General features: G+C 46.4%; 1 protein-coding gene across 5 annotated transcripts in view; it reads right to left on the bottom strand.

Moving 5' to 3' along the window:
• Positions 1-422: 422 nt before the first annotated feature.
• Positions 423-21,558, bottom strand: part of LOC142576363 (uncharacterized) — a 127,844-nt gene continuing 106,708 nt past the window's right edge. For 3 of the 5 annotated variants that reach the window (XM_075686468.1, XM_075686467.1, XM_075686466.1), the window contains exons 6-7: positions 15,610-15,699; positions 423-1,758 (exon numbers count right to left, since the gene is read on the bottom strand). Coding sequence is in view for 3 of the 5 variants with exons in the window: in XM_075686466.1 (XP_075542581.1) it covers positions 517-1,758; positions 15,610-15,699 (1,332 nt within the window). In the remaining 2 variants the exon portion in view is untranslated. Of the gene's footprint in view, positions 1,759-3,641; positions 3,915-15,609; positions 15,700-21,558 lie in introns of all 5 variants that reach the window. The other 2 variants (XM_075686465.1, XM_075686464.1) reach the window with 1 other exon arrangement.

Here is a 21,558-nt window from a genome sequence, read left to right on the forward strand (position 1 = left end):
CAAGCCTTATGGATGCTTTAAATGGCGACGAGACTGCATCTACACGTTCGATGAGCAGTATGGAACTCTACAACCTGAACAAAAGATTGCTTTCGCAATCCACTAGGCTTAGCCAAGCTACGCCTCTGCCAATTTTTTTTATTTACGTATATTGCAGCCCAACATAGGGCTATAGCAGGAGTGGGAGCATTATACGTTGCTGTGCATTACACATTAAAAACAGGCACGCATACACAAAAAGCTGAATGATTAAAATGAAGCGCGTATACATGTTTGTGGGGTGCTTACCAGTGGAAGCTTTAAGAATAAGTAAGAATAATACTATAAGCTGCTATGTGTCATTTTACTATTTAGAAAATGCAAGATAGTAAGCGCGCAGAGCTTCTAGTGCAGTAATATTAGGTGCTCTTTTATATCAGAAGGGAACAGAAAATGCTTTATTTCTGAGGCGATTCAGTCACCACTGATATAAATGGCGACTGAAATGATCGGAGCAGACATTGCTGGTCATTCAGTTCATGTACCAGCGTCAGGTGCTTCGCCGTGCCCATCTGATGCCACATCTGACATCCTTACCGTGGTTGCAAACTTGTAAAAAAAGTCGGTGAATATTACGTATGGATATCTTCTCGAATGATCTATCTCGTCAGAACCTGGTCCTTCAGGTTGACTTTCAGCGTTTTGACTGATTAGTGGGTTACGGACGTGTGTGAAAGCTGATCGTTCTATTGTCACGGAATGAGGATTCGCCGTCGTTTTATGCGTTGTTTTCTCTAATGTGGCTGTTGAATGGCCACGAGGCTCAGTTCCCTGTTTTATTAAAGGAACTTTACTCCAAGGTGTACTAGGTGTTGTTTCATACCTGTATTCAGGTAATTTGTGTAGTTCCTCCATCTCATTTGATAGAAAGTCAGATGTTGTGAGAGTCGTTATTTCACTAGAACTCGGGTTTTTACTTGCCGTCTCATGACTATAAGTGTTTGTAACTGGCTGTGATGGGCTTCTTATAGTCGTCTCGAGATGGAATTCATTCTTTATTTTTGGCCCGGAGCTCGAGACATGGTCTGTTTCCACAACACGTGTCAAAGAATTCTGGTATTGTGATGTATCGATCGCCCGAGCATTAGTAGCCACCGTTGTGGCAAATCCACTCTGGTTTGAAATAAATGTCATTTCAACTTCAGGAGGATCTGGTATGTTTACCTCCTCGATTCCTACAACACGTGTCGTACTTTCTGTCCTTTCTTCCTTGCCTCGATAGGAAGCTTCTCGTCCCACCACGCTTGTCGTGTCTAATGTTGTGGCTGGTACTGCATATTCTGATTGCGTAGGCATGTAGTGTTCTACATAGAAGGTTCTTTCTGCTGCTATATTCTTATAAGTTGTGGGCTTGCTCACCGCTGGTGTCATCGTTAACGCCAAGGCTGAGTGAGAATGTTCTACGGTCATTGCACTCTCTGTGGCTAGGGTGCTTAACACGCCTGTATTAGTCGCAATGTTTCCTTGTTGCGGAGTGAAACGGCCACTGTAAGCAGGGTATCCTATTTCACTGGAGCGTATATTTGGTTCAATAAATTGGACTGTGCTAGCATTGTTGCCAACTGAAACGCCCAGCTTAGTTGAAATTTTTGGAGTAGTACTTCCACGAGCTCGTTCTCCTGGCTTGGTCTCCCTGTACCGATGCATTAGGGCCATGTTTAGCGGTTGCGACATGTCGCAGCTGCCTTCCATGCAGAGTCCTCGGTCGGTGTCCGATCCCTAAAGAAAGGAACAAGAGAGAACGGTTACCTTTCTTGCGTCGGTATGATATACTATGTACACGAATAACAGTACAAGCATACTACGTCCGCGTGGCCGGCCGAAAATATTTCTCGAAACTTAACCGCATATTAATACCATGCGCAATTTACTAAGGATTAGAATATTGACCGTAGAGAGAACCATATAACACTGAATTGCTTAGATGGCTGCCTACACGCATGCTACGATATATTCGCTTACCCTTAATAACAAATAAACGACCATTCTTTGTAGTATTCGTTGTATGCTTCGATCATGTTAATTTTGCACAGTGTTTAGTCATTCAGCCACAATTTCTTGAAGCAAAGCTTTGTTTGCCTAGCCCACTACCGTCTAACGCTCATCCGTATGTATATCTAGGGATATATTTCTAGATGTATATGCTTCTATATGCTTTTATAACCACAGCCTGTTGACTGGCAAACAAGTGCGGATTAGTGCATATCTTTTGCGTCATCAAGCAATTTATTGTTACGCGTAGATGCCAGAACAGGTTTGCCTACTATACACAATGACAGCCAATGCGCCACAAAAACAAAGATGACGGGTTGGAGGACAGCTCGTCCTCTTTCTCATTGGCTATGCAAGGTCTTGTTTCTCCGCATGACAGGTGGCTCTTAACATTACCCTCCTCCCGCGGCGAAAGGACCGACTCCGTGCAGTCGAAATACGTCAGCATGGAAAATGTTCACTTCACACAGAGTTAATCTGTCTTGGACATAACAGGGCTACAGGCGAATGTCGTGCACAATGTCGGTGCGGAGTTGAGCGGATGAGGACGAAGACAGTGGAACGATTTCTTACGTCACGTCGGTCACTTAACAGCACACCTGAATATCGGCCACTGTACGGCCACAGCAGCTTTTCGGAAAGGCCGACATGGCATGCCAAGAAAAATAGGAGCCCACACGACCCAGGGGCAAAGTGGGTAGTCCTGCGATGGCTAATGCAGCGAGATTGCTGGTGGACCTGCGACTCGCTGACGCGAGCGCGGGCAACTTTACGTGCATGGTTGGCCCGAGCAACGTCCTCTTTAGCATACTCGGTAGGACGAAACGCGGAAGAAGGCATCGAAGTGTCTATGGGCAACGTAGGATTTTGGCCAAATAAGAGAAACCAATGCGAATACCCAGGGTCTCATGTCTTGATGTGGTATGCGCGAACGTCACAAAAGGCAATGGATTGTCCCAATCCTAGTGGTCGGCGGACACATACATTGCCAGCATTTCGTCCGTTGATCGGTTCACTCACTCAATCAAGCCATGCGTCTATGGATGGTACGCCGCGGTTCGGTTATGATCCCTCGAAAAAAACCGTAGCATGTTTTCGATCACCTTCGAACGAAACTGTCTGCCCCAGGTAGTTAGGCGTTATTGAGTGCCTCATGCTGGAAACTGATGCTGTTGAGCATTGAGTCCCATACGACGGTCGCGCAGCTGGCGGTGAGAGCACGGGTGATCGCGAATCGAGTCTCATAGTCTGTAGCTACAGTGGCCCATCTGTTTCATGAGATAGACAGAATAAACGGGCCAAGTAAGTCGAGGCCGATGTGATCAAACGGCTTGCATGGAATGCTGAGAGGCTGAATATGGCCAGCAAGTGGGAGTAGCCGCTTTTTTCAAGGCTGACAAAGATCACAAGAGGCCGCGTAACGACACAGCAAGCGGGACATGCCTGGCCAGCAGTACCCACGGTGTGCGCAATCATATGTGCGTGAAACACCGTAGTGGTCAGCTGTTGGCACATCATGAAGATGGGCCAGAACGGCCGAGCGGGGACGTGCAACTATCACAAGATATCAGGACCACGTGAAAGGAAACTGCGAAGATTCAAAGTCTCACCGTGTAGCACAAAGAGGCAGAGAAGAACATCAGGTGGGTGGGTGTTGAGACGGTCGACAATCTTTCGTAGGACCGGGTCACGGCGTTGTTCAGCAGCAATGTTGAAGATTTCAGCGATGGCAAGCACACAATGACTGTAGTCGCTTGGTGCAGGTTCAGGGTAGTCGAGGGGATACCGGAAAAAGTAGTAGGCATCCCTATGCAAATGGCCAAACTTGTAGATGACTGTCTGTGAGTATTCTTGAAGCAGTAATGCCCAGCGTCAACGGTGAACTGTGGGATAGTTGAACGGATAGACAGCAGAAAGCACGATAGTCAGTGACGATGGTAAAAAGTCTGCCATACAGATAAGGCGGAAATTTTGGGATGGATCGAACAAGAGCGCAGCACTCTCTCTCTTTCTCTCTGTCAGAAAATAATTTCGCTCAGCGGTGAAAAGCAGGCAGCTAGCATCGGCAATAGCACAGTCCTGGCCGCGTTCACACTAAGCACGAACAGCGCCCGTGCCATCGCCACTGGCATCACTCTGCAAAGTCTTTGCAAAGCCTTCCATAAAGTGACGAAAGTACGAGCAGAGGCCAAACATAGCGGATGTGCGACCTATATGGTTGATAACTTAAAGTTGATAACAGCGCGTGCTTTGGCAGAGTCAAGCCGGATAGCAGCCGCATCAACAAGATGGCCCAGTACGGTGATCTATCGGAAGCAGGAATGACATTTGGAGGAGTTTAGTTGAAGCCGAGCGTTGCGAAAAAGATGCAAAAGAGCCAATAGTCGTTGGAGACGAATGGGGAAGGTACGCGAAAAAACGAAGACATCACCAAGGTAAAACAAGCAAGGAGACCACTCGATCCGCAAAGGAGGGACACCATCATTCGTTCAAATGCTGCTGCGGCATTACATGTCTGTAAGCTAACGGTACACGGTCTGTTGTAATAAAGGCGTTCTTTTCGCGATCCGGCTCGTCAACAGCAATTTGCCAATAACCGGAGCGAAGTTCTATGGAACCGTACCTTGCGCCGCGGAGAGAGTCGAGTGCATCGTCTATTCGCTGCAGAGGGTAAACGTCCTTTTGTGCAATCTTGTTCAGGGGCTGATAGTCGATAGTCGCCCATGGTTTCGCAGATGATTCAATAATGTCCTTGGACACGATTTTCTCAACATCTGTTGCAAACACTCTGTAGTGGGGCCTATAGATGGGTCTAGTATCTCCATTATCGACGTGACGGGTTACGAGTTATGTCCGGCCAAGACGCGGGGAAGAAGAATCAAGAACATCCCGGTAAGACATTAATGCGCGTCAGATACCGTCTCACTGATAAAGAGCGAGGCAACTATATCGTCACGAGGGTCGTCAAACATAGTACTTTTGTTGAGGGCTTCCAGGTGACAACTGTGGGGCGTCAACATGCAGGGCCAGAAGGTCCTGTACGTCTAAAGGTAATATGCTGCCCAGTGTGATGCCTTCACGAAGAAATAGTTGGATGCGTCCAAAGTTAAGAATAAGTTCGCCGCAAAACCACAATAGAGCCAGCGCAAAACACCGCATAAGAAATCACCCAGAGAAGGGAAAATGACATAGTAACCGTGATAAAATGGGGACTCTGAGGTAAACGTGACATATGGCGTGATAGCTGGTAGGAGATGAACAAAGTTGGCGATAAATAAAAGCAGTGGCGACTCGGTGTTGCAGTCAGGTACTCAAGGCAGTTCCAACTGCAGAAGGGCAGCTGAGCAGTCAATGAGGGCAGAAGGGGTACTGAAGAAGCCATGAGCGAGGTTGACACCACGGGACTGGTACAGAAATGCGTATAGGCTGAGGTCTGGTGGCCAGCGAAGCTCACGCGCGCAGTGCACATACCAAAGACGCAAGGTGTAGCTGCGTTGTTAACGCGAACAAGAGGCGATGTCGCGGCCCTAAAAACGTTGCTGAGATGAGGAGAAAGCAGAGTGCTCATGACAGATAGTTGCCTTCCAGTGTCTATGAGCGCCGAGACAGACACACCGTCCACTTCTACATTCAAAAGGTTTTGTCGGGCAGCCGCAGTCAACAGGAGATTTACTGGTCGGTTGGCCAATGTAGGATTACATCTGGAAGCTGCACGGGTGAGTTTTCTAAAGATCGACGACGAAGGTATGGTGACGGTCAGCGATGGGGCAGCGGAAGCAAGAGCGCCAGTTCTGTGGCGATGGCGAGTGGTCGCAGCGTAGAGTTGAGGCAGGAACATGAGGCTGTGGTGGGTCATTGCGAGCGCGAAACGCATTGGACCTACTTTCTTACAGGCGATAAGTGTGCGCGAGAAGATGTGATGATGGTTGGCGATATCGACAATAGGGGTGAAATATGGCCTATCCCATTGCAGTTGAAGCATATTGGCCTTCCGTCACACGTGCACCACTGGTTTCGATCGCGATAAAGGAGATGGGTCTATTTTTGGCGGGGAGACCAATAGAAATTGCTGAACGCAGGGTGACTTACAGCTAAGATTGGATGTATGTCTTCGTTTGCCAGCTCTTTGCGCAGTACGGCTTGGATCAATGATACTGCCGGGTGGAGCACGTCGTATGAACGGGCCTGAGGAACAGATAGAGACGCAGCGTCAATCTCACGCCACACAAGACGCAGCAAGCTTTCGGTACCAAGTCGTTTGGCATCCTCTCAAGTTTAGGTAACGGCGGTGTTAGAAGCCCCACGAAGTGTTGCTTGACACGACGTCTCTTGGGTTCTTCGAAGAGTCGGCACTTTTTTATGAGTTTATCGACGGTCGGGTAGTCATTATGTACTAGAAATTTAGGGCGTCATGGGCAATTCATTTAAGTATGCGGCATATTTTGGCAGTTTCAGACATTTCCTCGTCAACCCCTCGACAAAGAGGTAACACCTCCTGAATGTATGCTAGTTATAGTTCACTTGGTATTTGGGTCTGGCAAGCAAGTTCCTTCTTTACAGCTCGCTGGCACCCCACTGGCGTCCCGAAGAGGTCCTATAATTTTTGCTTGTAAGTATCCGAACTAGTCAGTTCCTGCTCGTGTTTCTGGAACCGAACACGGGCCGATCGCTTGGAGTAGTAGCTAACGTTAGCCAACATGAATGTTAGGTCCAACCAGTTGTTCTTGCTGTCTAGCTCGTATTCAGTGAACCAGTCTTCGACGTCCATGGCTTCATTACCGGAAAGGTAGCAGGGTCTAGGAGTTGGGCCCGGCAACAGATGCTGGGATAGCCGAGGCTATCCTAGCATCTGTTGGGATAGCCAGTGATAGACCCCGTTTACTGGGCCTTTCAGTAAACGGGGTCATGTGCCCACAAGATGTCCGCGGCAAAGTGCCATTTCTTGGCTTATACCCCGCACCTACACCAAAGATGCTACGGAGAAATGTTGTAAATGGTTAATCAAAAGCGGTTAGCAGCGAGTGGCACCACAAGAGAAATGGCGGGTTGGGGCACAGCTCATCCTGTTTATCATTTGTCTTCATCTTTAACATCTTCACCCACAGCATCGATGACTTGTAGCAATATAATGGCATAAATTCTGCACATATATCCAAGCCTCACAGCTATTTTAGAAGTTCGCATGCCTCTTAGGGAAATTTAGGTATGTATTTACATATACTACAGGCAGTAAAATCTGCTCTTGCCCAATGACGCGCGATATAGATTGGCCTGATTGATTTTTATAATGCACACTATCTGACTCTTTAAGAGGAGAGAGAAAGAAGGAAGGAACGCACAGCCGCTACCAAGGCGTTTTCCAGTTTGCTAACGCACGCGTGGGGAGGGGGACGGGGTAGTGAAAATATGGTGATGGGACACATCAGTCTAACTCATTCATACGCATAATGTATGTTCCACGTATCTACGGTCTAGCCCTCAAGCCAGTCATCTTCATTTACTGCAGACGAGCTCTTTTGTTTTCTGGGCTGGTCATCTATGAGACCAGGCTGAAGACTTGCGCTTCTGCAAAAGGCGCGAGGGTGCACTGGAGAGTTTGGCGTTGTCTGTCGAAGCGTGAACATGGGCACAGGAGATGCTGCGTCGTCTCTTCACATCTTCCCTTAGCACACGTGGATGAGTCAGCCAATCCCATAGAATGGGTGTATGAGTTAGTGAAGGCTACTGCGATACAAAGAGAAGAGGCACGCTGTGATGAGGAGCGCAAACGCCATGTGGTGCAACCTATGGCGATCAGCGAAACCCACGGATGGCAGATAAATCAACGGATGTCTTAGGCATGAAAACCTTACGAAAAGGGGCTTTGCAATACACTGCTGAAATACCTTGCACATACTTTCTAGTTAAAACACAATAAAATATAACACGGACCAATTCCTAACATCTGCACATGCCGCGATTCTCTCTTTGTAAGCCTACAATACATAGAAGCTTGTACAGATCTTGCAAGTGTATTGAGGGAACTAATACGTGGATAGATGTTATCACTGAACGCTCCATAACACTAAAATTGTTCAAGAATTTATCCGCAGCAACTTGCGAGGCGCGTTGTCAAAATGGGCTTTCTTTGATGATGCAAAATTTCCGCCCGAGAAGAACAGAGAAAAATGAAGGGAAGGTGTTACAATATTCACGCAAAGAATAAGGACAGAAAAGCAAGTAGCCAAAAAACTTATAAAGTTAACACACAAATTTTCATCTCGTCAGAACGATCGTATTTGCGTCCATTCCTTTCGTCTACATTGCAGTTATATTTTCTTGCGTACTTTCGTTTGTATTACTCAGTATTGCATTGCGAGCGCGGCGGTAGCTGGGCTGTGAATTGCTTCCACACCCGAAACGTTCAAACATTGTCTGACTGATTGAAGGAGGCAACTACTGTAGATTAAATGAGGCGTAGCATTCCTAACTTCCTAGCTCTGGACTGTACTTTTCGGCGATACGATGGCCTCGCCGAAAACGGGATTGTCTCACTGAGCTATGTCGAATGCTCGGTAGCGATATTCGGAAGTTGGAATTTTTTCGTTTTTATTTTTTTTTAAATCGGACAATGGTTTACCTGAATTTAATCTCCAGTGCACTAAATCTGCAGGCTTGGAGTGATGCCTGACACTGTCAAAAGATGCCGAGAGCGAGTGGGGCTATACTAATCCAGGTACAACTAAATTGGGAAGGCCCACCAAGCTTCAACAATGATACTCCCTCACCAGAACAGAAATTAACCTCCGTGGTGAAGTATTCCCTTCCCTCATGATGCCTATAATTATCCCATGGCCCTCAGTCCCCAGCAGCTGTGGAGCACCGGGCCAAGGCGGTCGTCAGGGCTAACACAGCAGAGGGTGCTAAGAATCTCTGGACAAGGACAGACCGTCAATGAAAACTGACCCTGGCAACCTTTCACAGCCGAACTCTGACGAGTGAGGCTATATTATCCGGACTCTTTGCGGAACTATCATCCATTGTCTTGGATATTATTGGCCTTAGTGACATTAGAAGAACTGGTGAGGCTTATACACTGCTGACTAACAGCCATGTCCTATACTATAGAGGTCTCCTAAATAAGAAGTAATACGAGATAGGATTACTAATCCATAAGAACATAGTGGGCAAAATTGACGAATTTTAATGAGATGGTAGAAGCATTAATGAGAAAGTAGAAGTAATCGTCTTCAAAGCTAATAAGAGCTAATAATTAAATGTAGTACACACCCACGGCCCAATATCCAATCACGAAGATGTAAAATAGATCAGTTTTATGAATATGTTGAATTGGCGATGAGAAAAGTGGAAACTAACACGCTGCAGTAAAAGGCTACTTCAATTGAAAAGTTGGGAAAAAGCAGGCTGGTGAAAAAGCAATTGGCAACTACGGCGTCGATTCCAGGAATGCTAGAGGAAAGTTGCTGGTAGAATTCACAGAAACGAATAAGGTGAGAATAACGAACAACTTTTTGAAGAAGCGTAGCAACAAAACGTGGACCTGGAAAAGCCCTAATGGTGAAACAAGAAACGAAATTTATTTCATACTTCCTGCTGATCCCAACACAGTGCAGGATGTACAAGTGATAGGTGTTGTAAAGGGGTGCAGTGATCATAGCTTAGTGAGGGCTAGGACTCACCTCACTCTGAAGAGAGAAAGAGTAAAATTGGTCAAGAAGAAAAAGGTCAGAGGCAGTACGGTTGGAAGCAGAAAAATTCAGCCTGGTGCTTGCAAACAAATATGCAGCCTTAGAAGAGAGAGATGATGACATAGATGTAATGAATGAAACCATAATTACGCTGACACAAGGGGCAGCGATTAAAGGGGGAGGCACGGCACCAAGGCAACCAGTAGGCAAGCTCTCTCGGGAAACAAAGGATATTATAAAAAAAACAGGCAAAGAATGAAAGTGTTCAATTGAAGAGATGCGATAGAATTCGCGGAACTGTCAAAACTGATCAAAAAGGCGAAAATAGGTGATATTGGAATTATAACATGAGAAGAACTGAAGAAGTCGAAAAGAATGGACGCAACCTGTAATCAGTGAGAAGAAAACTTGGCATAGGACAAACCAAGATGTATGCACTGAATGATAATGAGGGTAATATTGTCAGCAATCTCGAATGTATAGTAAAAGCAGCGGAGGAATTCTTAATGAATTGTGCAGCATTCAGAGGACTCAGGCTAACTTCATTCGTAACAGTAGGGAACAGCATACTGAAACTTCTGCTATGACAAGCAATAGGTCACAAGGGCGCTGCGAGGCATGGAACGAGGAAGAGCCGCAAGAGAAGATGGACTAAAAGTCGGTTTATCAAAGATGGAGGAGACATAATGTTTGGAAAACTGGTGGCTCTCTATACGAAGTGTCTAACGACAGCAAGGGTCCCAGAAAGCTGTAAGAATGCAAACACTATACTAATCCACAAAAAGGGAGACGTTAAAGAATTTAAAAAATATAGGCCAATTAGCTTACTCCCAGTATTATATAAAATCTTCACCAAGATAATCTCCAATATAATAATGACATCACTGGACTTTAGTCAACCAAGGGCGCAGGGAGGTTTCAAGAACGCATACTCTGAAATGAATCACATCCGTGTTATCTATCCGGTAATCAAGAAATCGGCGCAGTACAGTCAGTCTATCTATATGGCCATCAGAGATTACGAAAATGCATTTGATTCAGTAGACATACCAGCAGTCATAACGGCATGACGTAATCAAGGAGCACAGAGCGCTTACGTAAATATCTTTCAAAATATGTACAGAGATTCCACAGCTACCTCAATTGCAGGAAGATACCTTTAAAGAAAGGGCTCAGAGAAGGAGACACAACCTCTCCGATGCTATTGACTGCATGCTTGGAAGAAGTATTCAAGCTATTGAACTGGGAACGCTTAGGAGTAAGGATCGACGGTGAATACCTCAGCAACCTTCGGTTTGCCGAAGGTTGCTGAGGTATTCACCTCAGCAATATTCACCTCAACTCAATATTCACGTCAATTCACCTCACTATCCACCTCAACTCGTCTGCAGCAACACTGCAGACGAGTTACAACAAATGATTAAGGAAGTGTAAGAGTGGAGCTGAACATCAGTATGCAGAACACAAATATGATGCTAACGGGGCAAGGAAACAAGATTTTTGGGTGGTCAATCAGCTTCTATAGTCTGTGAAGGATAACATTTACCTACGTCAATTAATCACAGGGAACGCTGATCATAAAAAGGGAATTCATGGAAGAAAAAAAATGGGTTGGATCGCATACGGCAGATCTTGTCAGCTCCTCACTGAATGATTACCATTGCCATTGAAAAAAAAGGTGTACAATCAGTGCATTTTACCGGGGCTGACATATGGGGCAGAGACTTGGAGACTGAAAAAGAAGCAAAAAAACGGGTAAGGACCGCGCAAACAGCCACGGAACTAAGAATGCTAGGCATAATGTGTACACACAGAAAGAAGGCGGTTTGAATCAGATAGGAAACTGGTATAGCCGATATTATAATTGGGATTAAGAGAAAAAATGGCGTTGGGCAGGTCATCTAATGCGCATGTTAGATAGTGGTTTGATCATCACGGTTACAGAATGGGTACTAAGAGAAGTGACGTGTAGCAGAGGATGGCAGAAGACTAGGTGGTGCGACGAAATTAGGAAATTTGCGAGTGCTACTTGGAATTCACTGGCACAGGACAGGGGTAATTGGAGATTGTAGGGAAAGGGCTTAGCCCCGCAGTGGACCTAATATAGGCTGCTACTGATGATGATGACTGCGATCCGCAGTCGGCACAGCAGTGTTCCGTCACGACGGGAATTATCTGCTAGTAACTGCACTGGTAATGATCGATCCCGGCTGTGTAGATTTTTTTATTGCCTTGCTTTGGCAGATAACATTTCACCAAGACTATAATCACTATAGAAACACGCAAAGTATAATGTACATTTGGTGAAGGCATATTCTAGCAGCGTAGTGCTGGTTTCGTGCAATTGAAATTCGCGTAAATGCACCAGCGGCTTTAGTCTTGGGAGCCACTCGGAAGGCTGTGTAGGTGACGGTTGGAGTTCTGCAGAGTATGTCAGTGTCTGAACGCTATGTTACGCGCGAGATGGCGAAGCTCTCGTAGCGTCTGCTCTTGATAGCGGTATAGGGAGCGTCTTTTCTCCAGAAAAGGTACATCGGGCTTCGACATCGCCGAGGGGGTTGACAAAGATCGCACAACGTCCCGGCAACCACACATACATTGTGTCATGGCCTTCATCAGAAACGCAATGACAAATGTTGATTTGGGACGCGTGTCGGTCGTAATTTTCGTGTCTCAAAGGTGGCACACTTTGAAGAGGTACTTCAATATAGCAGAATATGGCCTGTTTGCAATGTGTTTCTTTTTATCTTCAACATATTCGACAGCCGCATGACAGTCGCGAGTGCAGAACCCGTTGATGTGAAATATAAAGCCTTGAACTCATTGACGACAGATGGTGGGGAGATAACAAAAGTTCCCATCCAGTTTACCTAAACTGAATCATTCGTGTAACGATAGCTCGGTTTCATACGAAGTCTAAAATTTCCAAACTGATCGGCTAGAGAGCCGCAGAAGATAGGTTAGCTTTCTTTGCAATCAGTGGAGCTGTAATGTACATCCATGCTTTGCCAGCCACCATGGAGGAGATTGCGTTCTTGCTAGCGATGGAATGTCAGTGACACGGAGTGCTACTTAGTCGCACCTGCTCTGGAAAATGCTGTCTTGCGACTCTTCTGTGTCAAGTGAGCAAGAGGGTGGTCTGGGACTCGAGTCCTATGACGAATATGGGCATAGAGTGTGCCGACAGGCATATATGCGGTTGTGGGTGATCGCTGGTGATGGCCATCGTTGCTAGAGATACAACAAACTGAAGTATAGCCCCAGTCATGTTCGAAAAGCTTGACTTTGAATCATCTGTAGGACGTGGTTTTAGTTTTAGCACCGTTGGACGGAACTTGTGTGCTATAAAGGAGGTATCATAGGAATAGCGTCCAGTACCCTTGAAGGATAGAGGTTACTGATGTGCCCCACGGTTTACTGGAGGCGAACCTCAGCAACTGAGTGATAGAGGTTAGCCTCTTCTTGAAGTACCAAAGCTGAGGGTTGCATGATAGGTTTCTGTCGATAACAACAAGGCAAGAATCTATGATATTTCTTATATAAGATGACTTTATGCAAAATGGAACTGTTATATCAGGTGGCTCCCCAAAGAATGTTTACTACACCTATAATGTTCAGAGTACCTGCTCTTTATAACTATTTGACAATTTTTCGTTTAGGACAAGCCCGGCTGTTGATTTGATGACTGTGGGTGAAGTCGCTGGATTTACTGTAGCGGAAGCACTTATGAAAAAATAGACATTTTCTTATTTATATCAATTCCGGGGTTTTATTGGACAATACCACGATGTAATTATGAGGTACGCCAAACTGAGGCTTCCAAGTTATTTCTATCACATGGAGTTCTTTACAGTGCACCAAACGCATGGTATAACAGCGCTTTTTGCCTTTTCCCTCCATCGCAATGCCGGTAACGACGTCGCAACATGGAGCCAAACAGCACGACCTCATATCCACTGGGTACTTCGGTGGATTTTCAGAATTTTTTCTTCGTTGGCGCAAGTTGCTTCGTCCCTGCAAAAGTGACAGACCAGATTCCTTACCTGCATTTAACAGACAAATGACTTCTAAGCTCGCGCTCGTGTTTGGTGAGCTGGGTATACGACACACTAAGAGAAATAAATGTTTGTATTTCCCATTTTCTGCTGCATTTTCAAACCCCGCTTATGAAACAATTCTACTGCCACTGCGTACAACCTATAATACGTTGACACATTTTAGATTTCACATTTATGTACGAACAATGTATGCTGTACCTGCCATGTTTTCAATGTATTTGATATTCCTTTTAGAGCGCAGCTCTTAGGTGCCGTTCCCCTAGCGATGGCGTTGTCCCTCGTAACGCAGCAAGTGAACACAACGAAGGGTATAAAGAACGGATAGCGCAGCGCGAGGTGGAACACCTCGATATCGAAGAGAGCGCGAGGAGGAAATCGCAGGATTAGGTTGCACTGTAACTATGAGGTAGAAAGAGGACAAGGAGGGTATGGTGAGTGTGTGATAAGAAAACCGTAGTACCGCGTGAGACGGGCTTTGCGGTGACAATGCTATGAGATGGCGCCAGAGTAGCGAGCGTCGTCTGTATGGAAGCAAAGCGCTGCATGAGCGGAGCTGGGTCTGCGGCGGCTGCTGTGAATTGCGCCCACGCGTCACCCACAGGCCCTCTCTCGCGATATCTCCATTAACAACGCATCCGCTTCTCACATCGCTCCCTTTGCAACGTGCCGCATGAGACAGATTGTCCGCGCCACCCAATATATCGCCAAATTAAAACATATACAGCTTGCGCTTAAATTTTTCATTAGATAGTATCCGAATCATCGGTGAATATTTGCATTGCACACAATAAGTTCTGAGGAGTTATTGGTTTTGAAATTTTGTCCTTTTTGTTCACCAGATAGAACCCTATTCGCGTCTCTCTGTATGTACCTCCCCCTGGTCACCTTTATACAAATTGCGTGCTGTTCGACCAGACTGATGAAGCCCCGAGTTTTCATGGATTAGACAAGACTTTATGATAGAAGTGAAGATTAGCATTTGCAAAATAATGGGTCTTCAAAAAGAAAAGCTTTTTCTTTGTGTTCCATGCTTATTACTGTTGTCGTAACGTTTTCGCGCCTAGCACCAACATGCCAAACTGGCTACGAGGAGAAACATGTGTTTCAGTCAGTATGGTTCTGCTATGACTTAGCGGCCCCTGAAATACTTTTTTAACTAATTATAGAATCGGCTCGTTGTTAAATTACGTCCACTCACAAATCTCATGCCACAATAATTTTTCCGATCCTTCCACAATACGTGAAGTTTTACCACAGTTACCCGGCTTTCTATTTGCGATTGTCTCCGCTAGCGCGCTCGAACCTACACAGCGGAAAAGCCAAGATAGCCAAGCCCGGCCAAATGTTGATTCCCGCGACACCCTTTGATGGCCGCGGTAGTCTAGGCTGCGCAGTTCGACGCCGCTATCTTGCAGGCCACGTGCAGCAGATGCAGCTACGCGCAATTGTTGTCTGTATACTAGCAGTGGAACGATGACATGATTTTTTTTGGAGCTCGCATATGTACATATCTTCCTTTAATTAACTGAAATTAGCAAAAATGTATTACTGAGAATGTACTCGCGATCACGAAATTAGCCAATAGACGCGGTGCTTCTGGCTGCTTGCGATCACGCTGCAAGAGGACATTGAGGAAGCGAAAGCAAGCGATTATTCGACGTTTTCAGCAGAATATAATTAACTTTATGCTGCCTGCAGTGCAGTTTTATTTGGCTCACATTTGGTTCATAGCAGCTTCTACGACAGATCGGCAACGTTTTCTTAGTATATTCAAATAGTGTTCCAGGGCACCTTGTAGCTAAACATTGCGTGTCACATACGAGTTTACTCACAGCACAGAACGTCCTGTCCAAGAGGTCAACGCTGTATTCATTCCGACCTTCTATGCACCAATAGGAGCAATCCATGACCGCACCGTCCATCTGTGAACAGAAAAATCAAAACTTTATTGTTCATTAGTTGACCACCTAGCACCAATTATTAGGGAGATCCCTGTCTATGGGCATATTATTTGAAAAATCTGTTCTGCAGCACCCCTCAAGTATTGATCCCGCAGTTCAATTTTGCAAACCGTGCCTTCAAACAACAAGTACATGTTGGTTTACCGCAACTTATTGTAGCGTCGGGTAAAGTGCCCAATATTTCGTTTTTTAAACAAAGATGGTCATTTTACAAGAAGTGGTTTATAATGTTGTGTGCACGTTTTAACACCGTACAGGGAGAACTACTTAACTGAAGGATGTGTTACTTAGGCAGAATGAGAGGCAAGTTGAAGGCAAAGTGCACAAAAATTCTGGACTGCATGGGTAAATAAGGGGTTAAGTTTAAATTGCCACACTTCATTATTTTTCCATGGTTACACGTGTCCTGTAAAACACTTACGTAGTTTCCCTGCTGCCATGGGAGATGCAAAGTCGATAGGAGTTGTTTATTTTTAAGGCAGAATGAACGACAAAACTTTGGAATTGACTACACTCTTCGAATAGCGAAGCAGACTTCTTCAAGTTTCGAACAACGAAATACTTAATCTTCACAGTCTATCTTCTTTTATATGAAAGAATATCCTCTTTTGCTTGTCGAAGTTCCTTGAGGCATCAAACGACCACGACAAAAACTTCGCAAAACTACCTCGATAATGTAGCTAACATATTAAGCTGAAACTTTAGTTGGCGCTAGATTGGTGGGAAGCTAGATTAAAAGACTCAGTTTCTGTATACCCCGTTTGTCATTGGCAGCAAGAACAGAGCTTTTCTAAGCGAGCAAATGAAATCGATAAAAAAGAAGTCACAGTTGCGCCTGAATGAGGGATCATCTAATGCAGTAGCAAATTGGCGGACAGCTATACGAGGTAAGGATAGTATTTTTATCGGCCGTGTAAACTTGTAAGCATAGGCATAATAACTAAGTTAAAGGCGTGGCGTCACGAGCGCCCAAGCAAACATTAACAAATATTGCTCAATGATCGCGGAAACTCGTTGTCAAAACGCTGGAGTGAGGAAGCATGGCAGCAGCAGTGAGCGATATTGGCCTTCGTGCTGCGTCTTGCATCAACGCGAACTAAGCCGCAAAAACACAGTGGACGGCGGACTTTGCCCCCGCCGCCTATGGCTTTCAATGTACAGCGACCCCGACGGGCGCCCGCTGCCTGGGTCGTGGGGGGGAGGCGCCCGAAGACCCCCCCCCCACCTCTCCTTACCATCCACCCTGAGCATTGGGCACGACGGAAGACGGCACGCTTCTTCCCCGCATTCCTCTCCTGCGTACTCGGGACTGAGCCGCGATCACCGGTTCACCCTCGCACGCTTTCACTCACGCATACAGCATACGACGCGCGCCGACAATTTCATTGCCCTTGGACTTCACGCGGAACCTCACGACGACGGCCATGCCAACGACAGAAATGCGCCGGGTGTCTTTATATAATTGCTCTCCGATTAAAAGAAAAGAAACATCAGAGTAGTGCAACTTATTCTAGACTACGGAACTTCTCATATTACGCCAGCACTGCGGGTTTTACAGAGAGCGGCAGATAGGGAGGTGACCCTGGAATTGCGTATTTCAGCTCGTCCGTTGTCGAGGAGCAACAGCAGAACATTCAGCGGTAATATTACAAGCAACGAAGCCATATAATAGCATACAGAAAGCGATAATACGTTTCTAGATTAATGTTACATCGACCTTAACTCGACCTAATATATTCCTTTAGTGTCACATGCGTGTATTTGTCCAAAAGATACCCTTATAGTCAATAGTTTGTTCCCTATTGCGAAACTGGCAACGCGTCTTAAAGTACACAAAAAAAAAGATCTCTAACTTTTCTCGGGCTTCTCTAAAAAAAAAAGAACGAGAGGATTGAAGACGTTTATATTTTGGAGAAATACGGCGGAGAATGTTCGGCAGATTACTGAACTCTTGGTTACTTCCCCTTTTTCGTTTCATGCTAGATTTGCAGTTTGTTACCATGGCTTCCTCAGTGACCTAAACAAGGGGCGCAATAACGTAAAGCTATGCCAAATTTTTGTATTCCCATTCTACAATGAGCCCTCCGCGATTGGACAAAAACTTTTTTTAGACTACCGCCACTTCGCCTCTCTGTTGAGAAAGCCACGCTCTCTGGCAGGTACGAGTAGCCAGTGCCTGAGCGATCGGTGGCAGCCATCTTTTGTTCCTTTCGGAACGCGGCAGCCTGCGACTATTCCGAAGAAAATTCAGTGTTTTCGTCATATTAATGCACCTTTAACGAGCCGACGTCGCTTTGACGCTGTGAGTTGTTGCTGTTTTGTGGCGTCGCGACAGGCAGGTGAAGTGGGGGCTGCCCGAAAACTTTTGACCAATAGCAGAGGGCTAATGCCTGAAAGGCGTGGAATCAGGAATAACCATTTTTCTTTTGTTCGGTCAAATCATGCATAATGAGTTTGTACACGTCATATCAGATGGGGAGCTATCGCGGTTTTCGTGACGTCGTTCACCCGATTGTTTAGGTGAACTAAAGGAGGAAACTTGTTTACATTTAGCGAAAATAAGAGCCAAGTAATCGGTGAAGCGAAGGCAAATTCGGTGTGGCCGCATTACTTGCATCCTATGCAATCAAATAAATATGCAATAACCGAGGAGCATGATGAGTGCATTATGAACACGAAGAGTATTACCTATTCTTCTATCCGTAGTGGTGAGCGATACCGAGATAACTTGAACGTGACTGTGGGGAAGGCTATGAAAAATATTTGTGGGAAGTGGGCGTGAAATAACTACATTCCTTGCAAGAAAGGTGTAAAGCAAGTGTTACGAACTCTCAAATTATCACGTTTATTTGATAGGCAGCTTCTGAAAGAGGCTGTTAAAGAACGAGCCGTCGAAGGGGCAGCGCTGCACCGACAAAAGGCCAAGGCGCGATCTCGTGAGCCAGCCCGTCCTCGTCGTCTTCTGGGAGCAAATGGCCTAAGCGCGTGGAGTAACCTTGTGGCAATACCCCTCCTACGAGAAGAGCATCAACTCGACGCTAAACAAACCGTTGGCTGGCAGAAAGACTTGTCCCCGTACAAATGCACTGGTCCGAAAACCGTGACTACTATGGTGTGTGATATGGTTGTAGCAGCACAACTTGCACAATCTGGGGCTATGGTTGCTGGCGGCGTCCTGGCTGTGTGTCATCTGGAAGAACTTGATAGTTGAGGCCACTGACTCGCCGAAGCACTTTGAAAAGGCTGAAGTAACGACTAAGAAGTTTTTCCGAAAAGCCTTTATGGCGTGCGGGAGTCCAAACTAAACTTGGTCACCTGGTTGGTAGTCAACCTGTCGGCGGTGGAGGTCGCAGTGTCGTGCGTCAATACACTGCTCTTGCCTGGTGTTCACGAGAACCAGTTCGCGTGCATCCTCGGCATGCTGCACAAAACTCTCGGTGTCATCATCAAGACTTCGAGAGAATTGTCATGTGTCAGAATTGACACATGGTAACACGACTTCTAAGATCGCCTGAACTTCACGATCGTAAACAAGAGAAATCGGTGTGAATCGTGTGGTCTCTTGCGTAGAGGTATTGTACGCAAACGTGGCGTACGGCAGTACTTCGTCCCACGTCTTTTGCTGCACGTCTATGTACATGGATTGCGTGTCATTCATTGTTTTCTTAAGTTTTTCGTCAAACCATTTGCTTGCGGATGATAGGCAGTCGTTTTTCGGTGCGTGGTGCAACTCACTTGAGAAACTTATTCGGGCAGTTTTGCCGTAAACAGCGCCCCTCGATCTGTCATGATACAGGTTGGGGCGTCATGGCGTAGTACGATGTTCTGCACAAAAAACTGTGGTACCTCAGAAGCTGAACTTTAAGAAGTGCCTTTGTTTCAGCAAAGCAGGTTAAACAGTGCGTGACGATGATGATTCACTTGCTTCCGGAAGTGGACAACGAAAACGGTCCTAGAAGGTCCATGCCAACTTGATCGAAGAGGTCTCAAGGCGGCTTGATAGGATTCCGCAATGCCGCAGGTTATACATTTGGTGACGTATCTTTTAATACAATTGGCGAGTTTCGGCCAGTAGTACGATTTCCGTACCCTAGCAAGAGTTCATGTGAAACCCAAGTGGGCGGACGCAGGCTCGTCGTGGCATGCGAACAGGATTTCGTCCCGAAGCTCTGCTGGCACGAAAACAGATAAATTTTGTCGCTAGCTCCAGAATTCTTCTTGTATAAGATTCCCTGTCGCAAACAAAAAGGCCGACAATCCCTGAGCAATTTGTCGGGGCAGACGTACGTTGCGGCCTTCTAGGTGTTCAATGATAGGTCGCAATTCACAATGTGCTGGCTTCAGTGTAGAGACGTCTGTCTCGCTTATGGCGCCGAGAAAAGCGCTGTCATCTTCGGTGTATTGACCGGCAGGCTCAACAGGCGCGCGCGACAATGTGTTGGCATCTTCGTTTGTGCGGCGTGACTTCTGCACGATGGTTATGTCGTGTTCCTGCAGGCGCAAGCTCCACCGGGCCAGTCTTGGAGAAGCGTCTGTTAGGTTCGCGCAGCCAGCATAAGGAGGGATGTTCCGTCATAACCCAGAATGGGCAGCCATAGAGATAAGGTCGAAACTTTGCAAGTGCCCATACAACGGCAGGACACTCCTTCTCTGTGTTACTGTAATTGTACTGAGGTCGCGATCGGGTGCGATTGGCGTGAGCTATGACCCTTTCACCATTGTCCTGCTGCTATACGAGCACCGCACCCAGACCGACGTTAGTGGCGTCAGTATGAACTTCCGTTTCGGCTTCCTCCTCGAAATTCCCAAGAACAGGGGGCCAAGCCAGCTGGTGTCGAACATCAGGGAAAGCCGCTTCCTGTTCAGAGCTCCAGATGTATCGCGTGTCGTCTGTTGTGAGATGAGTAAGTGGTTAGGCAATTTTGGAAAAATTGCGCATAAAGCGCAGGTAGCATGCGCACAGTCCGAGGAAACGTCTAACGCGTTTCTTGTCGGCAAGAGTCAGGAAAGCAGCTGCAGTGGATATTGTCACGGGATCGGGACGCACGACTTCAGCGCTCACGATATGCCAAAGGAACTTTAGTTCTTCATTACCGAAGGGACATTTCTGAGGCTTTAAGTTGAGGTTGGCCGATCGTATGGCCTTGAGCACTTGCCGCATTCGCTTAAGATGTCTGGAGAAGCTGTCTGAAAACACGACCACATGATCCAGGTAGACGACCCAGGTTTGCCATTTTAGGTCGGCTAGCACAGTGTCCACCATCCGTTAGAAAGATGTCGGAGCAGTGCACAACCGGAACGGAAGTACTCTGAACCTGTAAAGTTCATCAGGGGTGACAAAGGCCGTTTTCTCCCGGCCGTGCTCGTCTACTTCAATCAGCCAGTACGCACTTTTCTGGTCAAGGGAGGAAAAGATACTTGGCTCACCGTAGCCGGTCGAGAGAGTCATCTATGCGCGGCAACGGATAGACGTCTTGTGACGTTCTCCAGTTTTTTGTAATCAACAAATAAGCGGAGAATGCCGTCCTTCTTCTTTACCAGGACAAACGTGTCCTTCCACATGCGTTGGCACTCGACCGGGTCCTTCCGGCAGCTTTTGGCATCCCGAACGTTGACGTCCGGCCCAAGCGAACACGTCTTTCTTGCTCCGCTACTCAGTTCCGTCTGTCTTGTCTACGTGATCTGTCGTCCTTCTGTAGCCTGCTTGAGCCACGCGTTAAGTGCCGATTCATTTGAGCATTCTTTTGCGGCACTTGCTTATTGGTTGCTTGCTTGCTTGTTATTGAAGCACGTGCCCTGGGGCACGTGCTTCATGCTCGC

Source organism: Dermacentor variabilis, chromosome 3 (assembly GCF_050947875.1).
Source record: "Dermacentor variabilis isolate Ectoservices chromosome 3, ASM5094787v1, whole genome shotgun sequence".
NCBI classification, from domain to species: Eukaryota; Metazoa; Arthropoda; class Arachnida; order Ixodida; family Ixodidae; genus Dermacentor; species Dermacentor variabilis.